Below are 16,609 nucleotides of genomic sequence, written 5' to 3'. Positions count from 1 at the left end.
ACCTTGTTGGCTATCAGACTCGAACTTGCACCATTGGCTCTCCTAGGTCTTCAGCTTCCTGACTGTAGTTCTTGGGACTTCTCAGCCTCCATAGTCATATAAGCCAATTCCTTATAATCAGTTCTTCTCTACATGTATCTATCTATCTATATTTCCTAATGGTTCTGTTTTTTTTTTTTTTTTTTTTTTTTTTTTTGAGAACCTTAATACAATACACAAAAACCAATTTATGGTCAATTGTACATCTACCTTCTAGCAAATATATAGAATATCTTCATGACTACAAAGTAGGAATAGACTTTTAAAACTGGACATGAAGGCACTCATCACAAGGGAAAAAATTGATAACTCTTACTCCATTGAAATTAAGAAGAACTTCTAAACAGAAAGGACATTGTTGGGGGGGAGGGAGGAGAGGGAGGAGGGAGGGAGGTTTCGGTAATTGGTCACAATAATCAACTACATTGTATATTGACAAAATAAATTTAAAAAAAAAAGAAATTAAGAACTTCTCTTAGTCAAACACCACTAGGAGAGTAAAAAGGCATGCCACAGAGTGGGTGAACGATTTGCAATATGTTTAACTGGCAAAGAGTTCAGAAGCAGAAGTTAGAAAAAAACTGCCCACAAATGTGAAAAAGACACATAAACCAATAGTAGAATGGGAATAATATAATCACTTTGTAGAGGATGATATGCAAGTTGTCAAAAAAATATGAAAATGTGATCAACTTAATTAGTCATCAATGAAATGAAAAAGACAGATAATAACAAGTGATGGTGAGGATACAGGGCAATAAAAACTCTCATCACTATTGAGGAAAGTGTAAATTGATACAACCACTTTGGAAAAGTTTGGCATCATCTATTAAAGTTGAACATGTGACTCCTCTCATAGATAGCTACCCAACAGAAATGTGTGCACATGTGCACTGAGAGATATATACAAAAATGTTCATGTCAGCATTATTTATAATATTCAAAACCAGTAAATAACCCAAATGTACATAAACAATAAAATGATAGCATAAACTGTGATGTGTTCAATAGGACCATACTACACATCAGTGAAAACAAATTAAGTACATCTAACCATAACAGGTTAATACCATAAACATAGTATTTTAGCTTGGGCTGTTATTACAAAATACTATAGACTAGATGGCTTATAAATAATAGAAATTTATTTCACAGTTTTGCAGGCTGGAAAGTCCGAAATCAATGTGCTAGCATATTCAGTGTCTGGTGAGGGCCCACTTTCTCAAAGATGCTCTTCTCACTGTAACCTCACATGGCAGAAGGATGAGGGAGCTCTCTCGGGTCTCTTTTACAAGAGCACTAATCCTATTCATGAGGGTTCTCCCTCATGACCTAATCACCTCCCAGAGGCCTCACCTAATATCATCACCTTGTGGGTTAGGATTTCAACATATGAATTGTGTGGAGACATAAACAGTCAGTCTACTGAACACAGTATTTAATGAAATATGCCAGCCATAAAAAATACATGCTATATAATTCCATTTCTATAAGGTTCAAAAACAGGCAAAACTATACTACTTAGATTGTAAAATATAAATAAAAGCAAGGAAATTATTACCATAAAATTTAGGATCATTATTCTCTCTAGTGGGGAGGGACGGTGAAATGATCGGGAGGGGATACCAATGGTTTTTCTGGAATGCTAAAAAGTATTCTATTTCTTGACATGGGTGGTGGTTACCCAGTTTTTCACTTTGTAATAAATAATTAAGCTCTCCATCTTGTGTATGTTTGTAACTCTGTATGTGTGTTATCTTTCATGATAAAATGTAAAAATGGCAAAACTATAAGAGAAACCAGTTCACAACCATAATGAGAAACTTCAACATATTTCTATTAATAATTGACTGAACAAGCAGGAAAAAAAATCTGAAATAATAAAGAAGATTGGAACGATTCAACTAACAAACTTTCCCTAAGGACATACATAAAATACTGCACCCATTACATGTAGACATACAACATATTACAAAAATTGACTATATATTAGGCCATAAGATGTCTCAATAAATATAAAAAGGTTGAACTTATACATATTATGTTCTCTGACCCCAATACATTTATACAAAAATCAATAATAAATATCAAAAATAAAATTAGAAAATCCCCACATTTGGGAATATTTTTGCCTTTTTCTTGCATCAATCCTCCTGCCATTCTGTCCTGATATAATTTGATTTGGTGTTAGAGAATTCAAGCCCTCTAGGGGGCATACTTCTTGGCCCATTATTACTAATGGGTTAAAGTGATAGGAGATTCATCAACTCCACTTTAGACATGGGATAATTGAGATTCTGGAAAGGCAAAAGATGATCCCAAGATCAAATTGCTGAGTAAGTATCAAGGATGAGATTGGTACTTGGTGTTACCCAATAATCCATGATCTTAAACACCCTGCTAGGCTGCTTCTCTTATTACCATCCTGAGAGTTGTATGTATGGTGGTAGGCAGGGGTCAGCTTTTTGGCTCAATTTTAAAGACAAAAAGACATAGTTGGTCCTGGAACCCATGTCTGTGGATTCCCAGCTATCCCAAGTAGATTTATGACTATCCTATATAATTCAGGAGGGCCTTGCTTCCCACATCTCAGAACTTTTTTTTTTTTTTTTTTAAAAGATGACCGGTAAGGGGATCTTAACCCTTGACTTGGTGTTGTCAGCACCACGCTCAACCAGTGAGCGAACCGGCCATCCGTATATGGGATCCGAACCCGGGGCCTTGGTGTTATCAGCACCGCACTCTCCCGAGTGAGCCATGGGCCGGCCCCCATCTCAGAACTTTTTAATTACAAATGTCTACTCTCTAGGCGGAATAATTTTGCCAGATCTTTGTGTCAGAGCTTTTGGGGAATGGTAATTACCCATCTCCATCACCCTCTACACTTCCTGTGTCACCAAAGGAGGATAGAAGCTATAGAACAAGAAACACTTGTGAGGGTCACAGGCCAGAGACCTGGGTCCATTAAAAGATGGAGATTTAATTGGAAGATTAAAGAATGATCCCCCTCACCCACATTTTACCATTACACCATCAGGGTTTTAGTATAATAATAAATTACAACTGAAATAGCTGCAAAAACCAGACTCTCTCTGAGGAGTACTTTGGGAAGTCCAAAGTCAAGAGGGGAGACAAAAACAAGAACACTGAGAAACTGGATACGTCTAGCACCTATAGCAAGAGCAAACATTAATGAAAGCCCAACTCTTACCCGATTAACATAGATCTTCACACTAGGGGCATATTTGCTTTAGATTTTATTACCCATTATACCAAAAAATTACAAGACATACCAAAAGTCAAGGGGATAAAAAAGGTCTGAAGAGCAAGCATCAGAACCAGACTCAGATATGATACAGTTTTTGAAATTATTAGATAGGGAATTTAAAACAACTGTGATCAGTATCTTAAGGGCAATAGTGAAAAAAGTAGATTTGCAAGAATATATGGGTAATGTAGCCAAAAAGATGGCAACTACAATAAAGATTCAAAAGGAAATGCTAGGAAAAAAAAAAAAAAAAAAGCCTATAACAGAAATGAGAAATGCCTCTGATGGGTTCATCAACAGACTGGACATAGCTGAGGAAAAAATTAGTTAGTTTAAAGATATGTCAATAGAAACTTCTCAAACTGAAATGCAAATAGAAAAAAGAATGAAAAAAACAGAACATCCAGGAACTGTAGAACAATATTAGAAGGAGGAGAGATTGAAACAGAAAAGAATATTTGAAGTAATAATGGCTGAATAATTTCCAAAATTAGTGAGAGACACCAAGCCACATATCCAAGAAGTTCAGAGGACAACAAGCAGAATAAATACCAAAAAACTACACCTAGGCATATAATATTCAAACTGTATAAAACCTAAGACAAAAAAAAAAAAAAAATCATGAAAGAAACAAGAGGGTGGGGGGAACACTTTACCTGTAAAGGTACAAGGATAAGAATTGCAGATTTCTCACCAGAAGCCATGCAAGCAAAAAAAAGCGGAGTGAAATATTTGTGTTGAAAGAAAAACCCACCAACCTAAAATTCTACATCCAGCAAAATTATCCTTCAAAAGTGAAGGAAAAATAAAGACTTTCTCAGACAAACAAAAACTGATAAAATTCAGTACCAGCAAACACACCCTTCAAGAAATGTTAAAAAATTTTGTTTGGGCAGAAGGACAATAATATAGGTCACCAACTGAGATTTCCATAAAGAATGGCAGAGCATTGGAAAAGGAATGAATGAAAGTAAAATAAGATCTTTTATTTTTCTTATTCTTAATTAAACTAAAAGATATGTCTCTAAATAAATAATAACAACAATATTTTGAGTGATTATAGTGCAAGGATAAGTGAAGTGAATGACAAACACTGTATTAAGGTAACTCCACTACATACAAGTTAAGCAGAAGAGTGTTATCTGAAAGTAAACTTAGATTAGTTAAAAATATATACTGTAAACTGGAGAGAAATCACTAATTTTTTAAAAAGAAGTATTATTGATACACTAAGAGAGGAGACAAAATGAAAGCATGTAAAATATTCAACTAAAACCAGAGAAGGCAGGAAAAGAAGCCTCTGGCAACAAACAGAAAGCAGTTACAAACATGGGTAATATTAATCCAAATATATCTAGAATCACTTTAAATGTGAGTGGCCTAAATATACCAACTAAAGACAGAAATTGTCACAGTGGATTAAAAAAAGACCCAATTGTGTGTTGTCTACAAGAATCCCACATGTAAAGACTTTGAAATATGTACAATTATTATGTGCCAATTAAAAATTTAAAAAATAAATATAAAGACTGTGAGAGATTAAACATAAAGCTATGAAGAAAGAAATACCATGCCACACTAATTGAAAGAAAGTTAGAATAGCTATAGAATTTTAGATAAAGCAGAGTTCAGAACAAGGAAAATTACCAGTGATAAAACGATTAAAAAAGGGCACTACATAATCATAAAGGGATCGATTCTCCAACAACACATAATAATCCTAAACATGTGACCCAAAAATAGAGTGTCAAAATATACAAGGCAAAAACTAATAGAACTAAAAGGAAAGGTAGACAAATCCATTATTAGAGTTGCAGACTTCAACATCCTCCACCCCCAGTCAGTAACTGATAGATAAGGCAGGCAGGAAATCAATAAGGATATAGTTGATCAGAACAGTGCTATCAATCAACTTGATATAACTGACATTTGATCTAATTTATAGAACACTCCACACAACAGCAGAATGCCACATTTTTTTCAAGCTCACATAGAACATTCACCAAGAGAGAACATATTCTAGACCATAAAACACACAATGACAAATTAAAAGGAGAGAAATCATAAAAAGTATGCACTAAATGACATTAAACTAGAAATCAATAACAGATAGATGGAAAACCCTAATATTTAGAAATAAACATACTTCTAAACAACACATGAGTAAAAATAATTCTCAAGAGAAATGTAAAAATAATTTGAACTAAATGAAAATACAACATATCAAATTTGTGGGAAGCAGCAAAAGCAGTACTTAGGGGTAAATCTCTAGCTTAAATACATATATGAGAACAAAGAAAGATTTCAAATCAATAATCTAAGCTTTCACCTTAGGAAACTAGAGAAAGAAAAATTTAAGCCTAGAGCAAACTGAAGAAAAAATATAATAAAAATTAGCCCAGTGGCGACCACCGAGCTATTGCAGAAAGTGCCCTGGGCTCTCATGAGCTGGGGCAGTGGGGGGCTGATGGCCTTTGCCACACACCCCTGACGCATGCAACCAACCCAGCGATGACCACTAAACCACAGCAAGAAGGGCCCTAGGTTCCCGAGCTGGGATGGTGGGGGGTGAGGGCTTTCCCACACCCCCCTGACATCTGCACCCAGCCCAGCAATGACCAAGCCAGCATTGGAAGACCCCAGTCTCCCCTATGGCAATGAGGGGGATGCCACAGGTCTCAATCCTGCCCCTCCCCATCCTCCTGCCTCTTCCATCCCATTTCCTTCCCCTTTCCCTTCTTCCCCTCCCTCCCAACTGCTCTGCAACAACATCCTAGAATGCAAAAAAAAAAATAATAAAATTTCATTTTCTTTAAAAAAAATGATATAATAAAAATTAGAGAATAAATCAATGAAATTGAAAACAAGAAAACAATAGAGGAAATCAATGAAACCAAAAGTTGGTTCTTTATAAAGATCAATAAAATTGATAGATCTCTCGCCAGGCTAGCCATGAAAAAAGAAAGAAGACTCAAATTAATAATATCAGAAATAAAAGTGGGGTTATCACTACTAATCCTATAGACTTTAGGAAGATAATGAAGGAATACGATGAACAATTCTATGCCTACAAATATGTTAACAGATGAAATGGACCAATTTCTTGAAAGAGACGTACTATCAAAACTCATAAAAGAAGAAATAACCTGAATAGCCTGTATCTATTAAAGAATTTGAATCAATAATTAATAACCTTCCAAAGATAGAAATCGCTAGGACCATAAGGTTTCACCAGTGAATTCTACAAAACATTTAAGGAAGAAATAATAACAACTCTCCACAATCTCCTCCATAACAAAGAAGTATAGAACACTTCCAGACCCATTATGTGAGGCCAGCATTATCTTAATTCTGAAAGCAGATGAAGACATTATAAGAAAACTACAAACCAATATCTCTCATGACAGAGATGTAAAATTCCTCAATAAAATATTAGCAAATCAAATCCAACAATGTATAAAAAAATTATGCAACGCTGGTTCAATATTTGAAAATTAATCAGTATAATCCACCACATTAACAGACTCAAAGAAGAAATATCATATGACCTTATCACTTTATGCAGAAAAAGCATTTGACAGAATCCAATACTCACTCATATTGATAAAAGCACTCAAAAAACTAGAAGTAGAAGGGAAGTTCCTCAAATTGCTAAAGAATATGTCCCAAAATCTACAGCTAACATAATACTTAATGGTGAGAAAGTGGATATTTTTCACCTTAAGGTCAAAAACAAAGCAAAAATGTCCTTTCTCGTTGCTCCTATTAAACATAATACTGGAAGTCCTACCTTGGAAAGAAGCAAATTGAACTATCTCTATTTACAGACGGCATGACTGTCTATGTATAACATGCCAAAAACCTGACAAACTCCTGGTTGCAAAGTCCCAGGATAGAAGATTAATATCCTAAAGCCAATTGCTTTCCTATCTATCAGCAATGAACAATTGGAATTTGAAATTTAAAAATACCATTGACAACAGCACTCTCAAAATGCAAATGTGACAAAAGAATCTAAATGCATTACAAGTGTACGAAACAACCTCAGTGAAAGATGGGGGAATAAGGTGCTGACACAGGTAACTTTGGAAATGAGCGGAGTCTGTAGGGCAAAGGAAGTGTACATAGCACTCTAGTGGATAAAGTTGTTTCCCACTGGAGTACAGGTTAACAATTTTGAAATAACTTTACGTGTATACTGGAATTGAACTATTAGCAAAACGGATGGCAAACAGTGGGAGACAGGTTTCTCACAGTTGGAATTGAAGGTTATAGATATGCAAGGGGAGATCAGAATGATCCATGTGATAATAGATTGCAGTTGGATATATCAGTATAAACTCATGTTTAGCTTTATATAGATACAGATGGTTACATATCCAAATATTTTCATTTCTATATTTTTTACACTCACACACACACACACACACACACACACACACGAGGGTACTTCAGAAAGTTCATGGAAAGACTTGCATTATCTTTTATTTTTCTATTAACTTTTTGAAGTACCCTTGTAACTCCTTGCTCTGTCAACAGAGAGGGCCTAGTAGCAATGCTATCCCAATAGCAACGATTATACCTAGCACCCAGCTCTTGGTTTTTTAATAGCAGTCTCCAAGAAAGAAAACCAGGTCTCCTTGGAGAAATGGCTGATTCTAAGACTTGACCAGGAAATATGCAGGATAAGCTAGAGCATCGTGTGGTGCCAGAAAGTAAGAAAGCACTAAAATAAACCGCACAACACAACAATGGGGGTATATCAAATGTGTACAGGAGCCAACTGAAAGAGCTCCCATTGTCAAAAGTTGGGACAATATGAGCAACAAAATATGTAAAGTAGTATTGCTATATAATCCAAAGAAAAAATAAATATCCATAAGTCTATACTGATATAAATAAATCAAATATATAAATAAATGGGGAAGTCAAATATCTTGTGCAGAATTTCAAATAATTTTTATAGATACTCTGCCATCAGGAGGTGGTAATGCCCCACTACTTAACTGTGAGCTGCCAATAGTGACTTTATTCCAAAGAGTACAGTATGGAAATGGAGAAATAAAAGAGTAACTTTACCAGGGAGAAATCTGACAAACACTACCTAAGCCAGGTGACCAAGGTTAACATCACGAGTGGGAAGTAGTATCGACAGTATGCACCCTTTATATGATGTGATGATAATGGCATTCTATTTCTGTGGTCTTCTTCCCCAAAACACAAAATACCTGTGTAACCACAAGGAAAAAAATCAAGCAAACTCAAATTGTGGGACATTATACACAATACCTGACCAGTACTTCTCAAAAGTTGTCAATGTCATCATAAACAAAGAAAGTCTGAGAAACTCTCACAGCCAAGAGGAGCCTATGGAGACATGACAACTAAATGTATTGTGCTAACCTGGATGGGATCTTGGAACAGAAAGATGACATTAGGGGAAATCTGAATAAAGTATATACTTTAGTTAATAATATTGTATCAATATCGGTTTATTGTGACAAATGTACCATACTGATATGTTAGTAACAGGAGATACTGTGTTATGGGGTATATGGAAACTGTACCATCTTTGCAATAATTCTGTAAATCTACAACTGTCCTAAAATAAAAGTTCATTTAAAAATCAGTGTAAGAAAATAAAAGGCTATTGAAGAGCTTGGAGGAAAAAAATCACATAGATAGATGGGTCTGTTGAAACGGTAAGGCAGGACTTAACAGAATTTCTTGAGAGAAAATTCCTAAGAAAAATGTGTCAGTAGACAAGAGATTAACAGGTGAGAATAGCACAGCATCTCATCACTCAGATTCTTCTCCTGGCCCAACCTCAAGCATCTAAATCCAGTGGAGACAGCTATGTGCAAAAACATATACAAACCAACAAATAACATGGAAAGAAGTGTTTTGTAAAAACTTTATAAAATATCAAGGCCCAAGTGACAATTGTGCACTACCCACCCGGGTTATGGTAACTCTATTGTAGGTAAAGAGGAATTCTGTACCCTTCTGTTGGGATACAGTGTTGCTTTAGTTCATCACAGTCTCCAGTCCTCCCACAGCAGCAGGGGCCTTAGGAGGATGCAGGATCCATGAGAAGATGCACAGTGCCCAGCAGACATGGCATTACCAAGGGGGAAGTGGCACCCATGTCTCAGCTGTCTGGATTTGTTCCTGGACACAGGTGAGACCTTCCTCAGCCTTTCTCCAAGTATCTGGCTGGGTACTGGTTCTGATAGTGCATGGAAGAGGGTAGGAGCCAGCCCAACACAGCTTACACACTCAATACCTCATTTGATCTTCTCCACAGCCCTAGAAGGCAAGTTTTATCCCCATTTCACAAATAAAAAGGCTATCCCTTACAGCAGTGGGTCTGTAGTAGCTGTCAGGTTGATTCCTCCAGCTTCAAATACCACAGGTAATGTAACTTTTATCTAACATTTATATCCTGACAACAAGAATTTTAAGTGTCTCCATTGCCTTTCTAAGCTCACTGGACAGTTCTTTTGATTCCTTACGTACTGTTTCCCTGTATTTTATCTTTTTTTTTTTTTTTTTATGACAAAAGTAGTGTGTTTTTAGGAGAAAATGGAGAAACAAAAAAGAACAGAAAAAAAAAAATCACCCACAGACGATCACTGTTAATCTTTTAGTGGACACAACTTTCAGAGTTGTTTTCTATACAAAGGTTACTAGGTAAATATCCTTGTTGTTTTACAAAAATGGACTAATGCCAAATATTTGGTTCTGCAAGTAGTGTTTTTTTTTTTTTTTTTTTTAAATTTTACAATGCACCATAGATATTTTTTCCAAGCGATGGATGAAATCTGATACTGAAACATCTGATACTGTTGCAGTTGGGTCAAAAGGCTGCTGGTAACAGGAGAGAAGCCTAAATCGAAGTATTAACATAAGGTTAAAGCAAGGTTAAAGCTGGCCAGGGGCACTATACATAAGGAATGTCTTCAGTGTCCCTTCGTGGGGCCCTGCAGCCACCCCTGAATTCTCTTGGGCCCCTCGGGTAGAAGGGGTCTTGTAAATTTCTTTGCATCCACAAAAATGCCCCCAACTTCTGTTTGCTTTTTCTCTTGTCATCCTCCACCTTAGCCATATTGTCAAATTCTCTTATCATATCCTCATTGCTGAAATTCATATCGTGTATGGCCTCTTTATACTGCTTGAGGTACTGGGCCAGCCCCTTGTCGGTTTTTCTTTTGGCTTTCCTAGGTATATCATCCTCAGGTGGGCGCTTTTCTGCAGCCCTTCTTTCACTTTCTGGCTCGCCTTCCTCTTTGGACTCTGCCTCCCTCTCTGGCTCTCCTTTTTCATTTGCCTTTTCCTCATTATCTGGCTTTTCCTTATCCTTTGGCATTCCCTTATCTTCTGTCTTTCCCACGTTTTCTAACTTTTCCTCATCTTCCCGAGTATAAGCTACTTCTGGCTTTTCCTCATCCTGTGGCTGTTCTTCATTTTCCATCTTTCCTTGGTTTGAAGGCATTCCTTCACTTTCATTGTAGGGTTTCTCCATGGTGAGGTTTCCCCTGCTTTTCCTGGCCTGGGGTGGGTGAAGGGAAGAGGAGACAAAGAGGAGACATGGGAGCCTGCAGGTGTGGGGTGGAATGCTGGTGAAGACAGGACTTGCACCTCGCCCCTTTTGAGGGGTCCCCTTACCTGCCCACCCCTTACTTACCCCACCAATCCTCCCGCACACGTGAGCCAACCCTGCCACATCCTCTGCACTCCTTCGGCAGCGAGCAAGGTGTGTGTGCATTGTAGGGGGGGGAGGGGACGGGCAATGGGGCCCCCAATTCTGCCCAGGCCGTGCCTCCACACTCTCAACCCTCTGGGTCCCTGTCCACGCCTCCCACCCTTTCACTGACCTGCAGAGACTCTGGACAGGTTGCGCCTCCTTGTCAGGCGTCACAGAGTGCTGGGGACAACAGCCACGCAGACCTGCAGACAGACGGGAGGCAGGGGCGGGGGCTGCGCGCTCATGGCCTCACGCGGACTCGGGTCCCTTTCCTGATCCGGGCCCTCCTCACCGTCCTCACCCGACTGTTTCCTCCCCTACCTCCCCCGCACCCCAGCCGCCATTTGTTCTCAGGCCTTGGGCACCAGACCACGATGCTTTCCAAACTACGTTTGTGTTTCTGTGTCCTTCTGCCCTGAAGGCAATTTGCCTCCCCACCCGCGCGGTCAACATTTTTCTGTACGCACGGAATGTTAGAGGGGGTTTATTTCCACTGTCTCACTGCTGGGGCGTCCCCCACCTCACCATCTCCGCCTCCAAAATGGACGGAGGGCAGAGCAAAGGAGGTGCCTAGAAAGTTGGCATAGATATTTAGGGTGTCCGACTTCCCCCACTCTCTGCCCACTGGTGGCGTGCTCCCCCTCAGCCATCCTTAATCGTTTCCCCACCGCCATCTCCTTCTACAATTAGGCCAGCTTCCCTCGACCTGAACGCCAACCCCTATCCTTTTCCCTTACCGTACCCGCTCCTCCTCCCCTTTCCAGTGTTCCGCTGGCAGCGTGGAAGGCCCTTACACTGACCTGAAAGAAGCTGGAGCAACAATTAGGAGCCCAGGGACTGGAGCGGACGGCTCAGGACCGCAGGCAGAGAGGGCGGGCACCCGGCCTGGTGCCCACGTCTGCGCCGGCGGGTCACGTGAATGCCGCAGCACCGACTTCGGTCGCCCCCACGCCCCGCCTACTAGCCTGCGCTTGCCAGCCACCTACCACCTCTCTTAAGCAGGTGTCGCCTCATCTCTCTGGGCCCTTCTGTCCTTTTCCTCTTGTTGAGAAGTTGGTCAAAGAGAGAATTTTGATGAAAATTACAAAAGCATTGTCTGTGTATGTGGGTTAGGCGGTTCGGGGGAGGAGTCTTGCTAATGCTGCTTTTAAATTCCCTTGAAAGCCTATAGACACACTCAATGACATTGTATAAATATGAACTTAGGTATTGTTCGAAGAGTAGAATATTGCACTTTAGAAAAAATTTAGGAAAATATTTCCCCCAAAATGAAATTGTTCCTTTTTCCTGACATGCACGTAAACATACATTTTCTAATGAATAATAAAAAAAAATTATATTTGAAGCAGAATGAAAGAACGATTAATTTATCTTAAGTGAGAACATGAATATGCAACGGACAATGACCACACAACATATGACAATAGAACTGTGACGCACAACATTTGCAGCAAGCAGCCCAGGAAGCCAAACAGCCTCTTCAGCAATCTTCAGGACTTGATCAACTTACCAGCCTTCTCATTTTTTGCCAGGTGACCAACAAGAAAAAGCCAAATATGTACCCCTAACTAATCACATAAAATGCCCCGCTTCTAGTTGGCCTGCTTCCAGCTTCCCCATGCCAACAACCTCCAATCAGAGCGTACCTGAAGTCTTCCGTTTTTTTGTTTTTGTTTTTGTCTGTTTTAACTGTAAGCTTTCCCACTTCCCTGCTTGCTTTAGAATCTCTGCCAAACACAGGTGGTGGTGGCTGACTCCCTTGCTACAAGCTGTGAATAAGCCTCTGTTTGTTCTCATATGGATAGTCTCCGTTTATCTCCATATAAGCTTTTGATATGGAAGGCCTTCAAATACGTAACAACAAAATGATGAACGATTAAGGAAAACGTTAATAGATTTGATTACATGAAAACTTGTAATAGATTTGTTGAAGGATTGGGGACACGTGCACTCTTTTCTGCTCTTGTTGATTGTATTGCTAAAAATTTTCTGAAGGCCAACTGTGTAAATTGTTTAAGAATATAAATGTTTGATATTTTGGTCCAGTGATTCCACTTCTAATATTTACCCACAGAAATAATTACTACGTGCCAAAATCTAATCTTATGTTTAAAAAATATTTTATGTTTTAAAAATTATCATAGCAATTATTTATTGAGCATTTATTTCCTTGCTGCTACTGGGGCTCCAATAGTGATCCTGTTGACTTAGTTTATAGCAGAAAAAAATAGAAAATCACAAGTTCCATCAAACAGATTTAGTTACATAATCTTAGTACATCGGTTTACCCTGGTTATTTTTTGGTGTTTGGTTTAGATAAATAATTAATCCTTATCTTTTGGGCACTTAATATACAGTAAAAATAATTACTAACTACCCATCATTCCAATGGATGGTGGCACTACTATGGGTGGTGGGACACAAAGGACAGCCATGGTGTGTGGTGGTGCCCTCTAGAGAATGCCACTTATGTGCTAGACACTGTACTAGCTCCCTTACCTTATCTGGTGTGCTATTTCATTTATCCCTGATGGAGGAACTCACACTTCAAGGAAGCAGAATGACTTGTAAATATACAGTCTTAACTCAGTGTAGTACTGGAATAAGCAGAGTAAGAGGAATAAAACAAGACAGCCCATTAACACACCCAAGTATATGGGTTTTTAGTGTTCGATAAGGAAACATTTCTTTTTTTTTTTTTTTTTTTAAAGATGATCGGTAAAGGGATCTTAACCCTTGACTTGGTGTTGTCAGCACCACGCTCAGCCAGTGAGCAAACCGGCCATCCCTATATAGGATCCAAACCCGCAGCCTTGGTGTTATCAGCACTGCACTCTCTCGAGTGAGCCATGGGCCGGCCCTGATAAGGAAACATTTCTGATCAGTAGTAAAAAATAGGTTATTAAAGAAATTACATTTGTATAATTAAATATTTGAGGGAAAATGAAGAGCTTTTTTTTCTAACATCCAAATCTTTTCAGAGTAGGCAAGAGAAATGAAATAAAAGGCATCCAAACTGGAAGGAAAAAAGTAAAACTATATTTGCAGATGACATGATCTTGTATGTAGAAAATCCCAAAATATCCACTCAAGAACTGTAAGAAATAATAAATGAATTCAGATATGTGGCAGAATACAAGACAGATATACAAAAATCAACTGTATTTTTTTATGATAGCAATAAACAATTCAAAGAGGAAAGTAAGAAAACAATTTCATTTAAAATAGCATCAAACTTTAATGAAATTTTATGTATAATTGTTGTGTATTTATTCCGTTATGGGAAAAGAGAACACCTGCTTAGTGTTGCACTTTAGACTGGTGCCTGTTTTGTTAATGTAGCTGTGCCACAAATTCTCCTTTATATTTTAAAAATGTTATGGCTTTAAATTATGATTTATTTTGACTGTGGAATAAATACATGAATGAAAAATAATATAGCATCAAAAAATAAAGCACTGAGAAATAAATTTAATAAAAAGTCCTAGACTTATAAACCAAAAACTACAGAGTATCATTGAAAGAAAAAGAAGAATACCTGAATAAATGGAAAGACATTCTGTGTTCATAGATCGGTATACTTAATATTGTTAAAATGGGTAATATTTCTCAAATTGATCTACAGATTCCACGTAATCTCTATCAATATCTCAGCTGGATTCTTTTGCAGAAATTGACAAGCTGATCCCAAAATCCATATGAAATTTCAAAGAACCCAGAATAGAAAACATTATTTTAAAAAAGGACAAAGTTGGAGGCCTCACACTTTCAGATTTCAAAACTTACTATAAAACTACAGGAATCAAGACAGTGTGGTACTGGCATAAGGACATATAGATCAATGACAGTCCAGAAATAAACTCTCACATTTATAGTCAATTGATTTTCTACCACAGTGCCAAGAAAATTCACTAGTGAAAAAAGAGTCTTTTCAACAAATGGTTCTGAGACAAATGGATATCTACATGCAAAAATGAATACAGACCCTTACCTAATACCATATATGAAACTTAAAATGTATTAAAGTTCTAAATGTAAGAGCTAAAACTATTAAACTCTTAGAAGAAAACATAGATATAATCCTTCATTCAGGCAATAGTTTCTAAGATATGACACCAGAAGCTCAAGCAACAAAATAAATATAGGTATATAGGACTTCATCAAAATATAAAACTTTTGTGATTCAAAGGACACCATCAAGAAAGTGAGAAGATAACCAACAGAATGGGAGAAAATTTTTGCAAGTAATATGTCTGATAAGGGACTTTATAGTGTATAAAGAACTCTTACAACTATATAATCAAAAGACTACTCAATTTTAAAATGGAAAGGGATCTGAATGGATATTTCTCCAAAGAAAATGTACCAATGGCCAATAAACATATAAAATGGTGCTCAACATCATTAGCCATCAGGAAAATGGAAATCAAAACCACGATGAGATATTACTTCATACACACTAGGGTGGATATAATCAAAAAGGTAGATAATAATACGTATTGACAAAGATGTAAAGAAATTGGAACCATCACATTCTGCAGATGAGAATGTCAAATGGTGCATCACTGTGGAAAACAGTTTGGCAGTTCCTTAAAATGTTAAACATGGAGTTACCATATGATTCAATAATTCCACTCCTAGGTATAACCCAAGGGAAATGAAAAAGATACGTACACACACAAAAATGTGAATGCATATGTTCCTGGCAACTTTATGGAAATATCCCAAGTTAATGTGTTAGGTTATATTTTCAGGCATATGTGCTTGGAGGTAAATAACTCAACATTCAAATAGATTGTGTGTGTTGCGGGGGAGAGTCACCTTATTTTTCTTACATCATGTTATGGCTTGAATATTTTTGTCCCCTTCAAAATTCATGTTGAGACTTAATCCTCAATGCAACATTATTAAGAGGTGGAACCCCTAGGAGATGACTAGGCCATAAGGGCTCTGCCTTCACTGAATAGGATTATGGTCTTATAAAAGTGCTGGAGAGAACTAATCCTTTTTTGTCCTTCCGTCATCTGCCATATGAGTACTCAGCAACAAAGTGCCATCTTGGAAGCAGAAACCAGGCACTCACCAGACACCGAACCTGCTGACGCCTTGATCTTGGACTTTCAGCTTCCATAACTATGATAAATAAATTTCTGTTTATAAGTCACCCAGTCTCAGGTATTTTGTTATGCAGCACAAATGGACTAAGACACCACATTTTCCTTAATGTGATGTGTGAAGCAGGAGATATGTCCACTACTACTAGCCCTGGATTCATATTCTTAAATCACTAGGATTAGAAGCAAAGGATTAAACGATCAAGCAAACAAACAAATGACAGGCGAAGAACCACATCAATTTCCTCTTCAATCTCCAAGGCCAAACATACTAGAAAGGCTCTTCTTGGTTCAGCTGGGTCACCTCCTCACACTTTGGGCCAATGGTGGTGGCTTAAAGGCTGCAGATCCTTCACTGGCTGAGTCATTGGAGGCTGGGGCATGGAGCTGCTCTCATTGTACGCTCCCATCATCTATGTGATGCATAATTGCAGGTCATAA

At 37.9% G+C, this 16,609-nt stretch overlaps 1 protein-coding gene across 2 annotated transcripts; it reads right to left on the bottom strand.

Annotated features, from left to right (window-relative positions):
• Positions 1–9,207: 9,207 nt before the first annotated feature.
• TCEAL4 (transcription elongation factor A like 4) lies at positions 9,208–11,943 on the bottom strand. Of its 2 annotated transcripts, none has more exons than XM_063083334.1 (3): positions 11,855–11,943; positions 11,185–11,257; positions 9,208–10,859 (listed from the first exon to the last, which is right to left on the bottom strand). In XM_063083334.1, the coding sequence occupies exon 3, from the start codon at positions 10,830–10,832 to the stop codon at positions 10,251–10,253; it is 582 nt and encodes a 193-aa protein (XP_062939404.1). In that variant the 5' UTR covers positions 10,833–10,859; positions 11,185–11,257; positions 11,855–11,943; the 3' UTR covers positions 9,208–10,250. The 2 variants fall into 2 exon arrangements, with proteins under 2 accessions (XP_062939404.1, XP_062939403.1); XM_063083333.1 differs by having other exon boundaries at positions 11,797–11,897.
• Between the last annotated feature and the right edge of the window lie 4,666 nt (positions 11,944–16,609).

The sequence above is a fragment of the Cynocephalus volans genome, chromosome X (genome assembly GCF_027409185.1).
Source record: "Cynocephalus volans isolate mCynVol1 chromosome X, mCynVol1.pri, whole genome shotgun sequence".
Classification (NCBI taxonomy): Eukaryota; Metazoa; Chordata; class Mammalia; order Dermoptera; family Cynocephalidae; genus Cynocephalus; species Cynocephalus volans.
The sequence above is the reverse complement of the archived record's forward strand: the minus strand, read 5'-3'. Positions and strand labels throughout refer to the sequence as shown.

What these genes read in the sequence shown, in the direction of transcription:
- TCEAL4 (XM_063083334.1), bottom strand. Translation starts at nt 10,832, where the DNA reads ATGGAGAAACCCTACAATGAAAGTGAAGGAATGCCTTCAAACCAAGGA.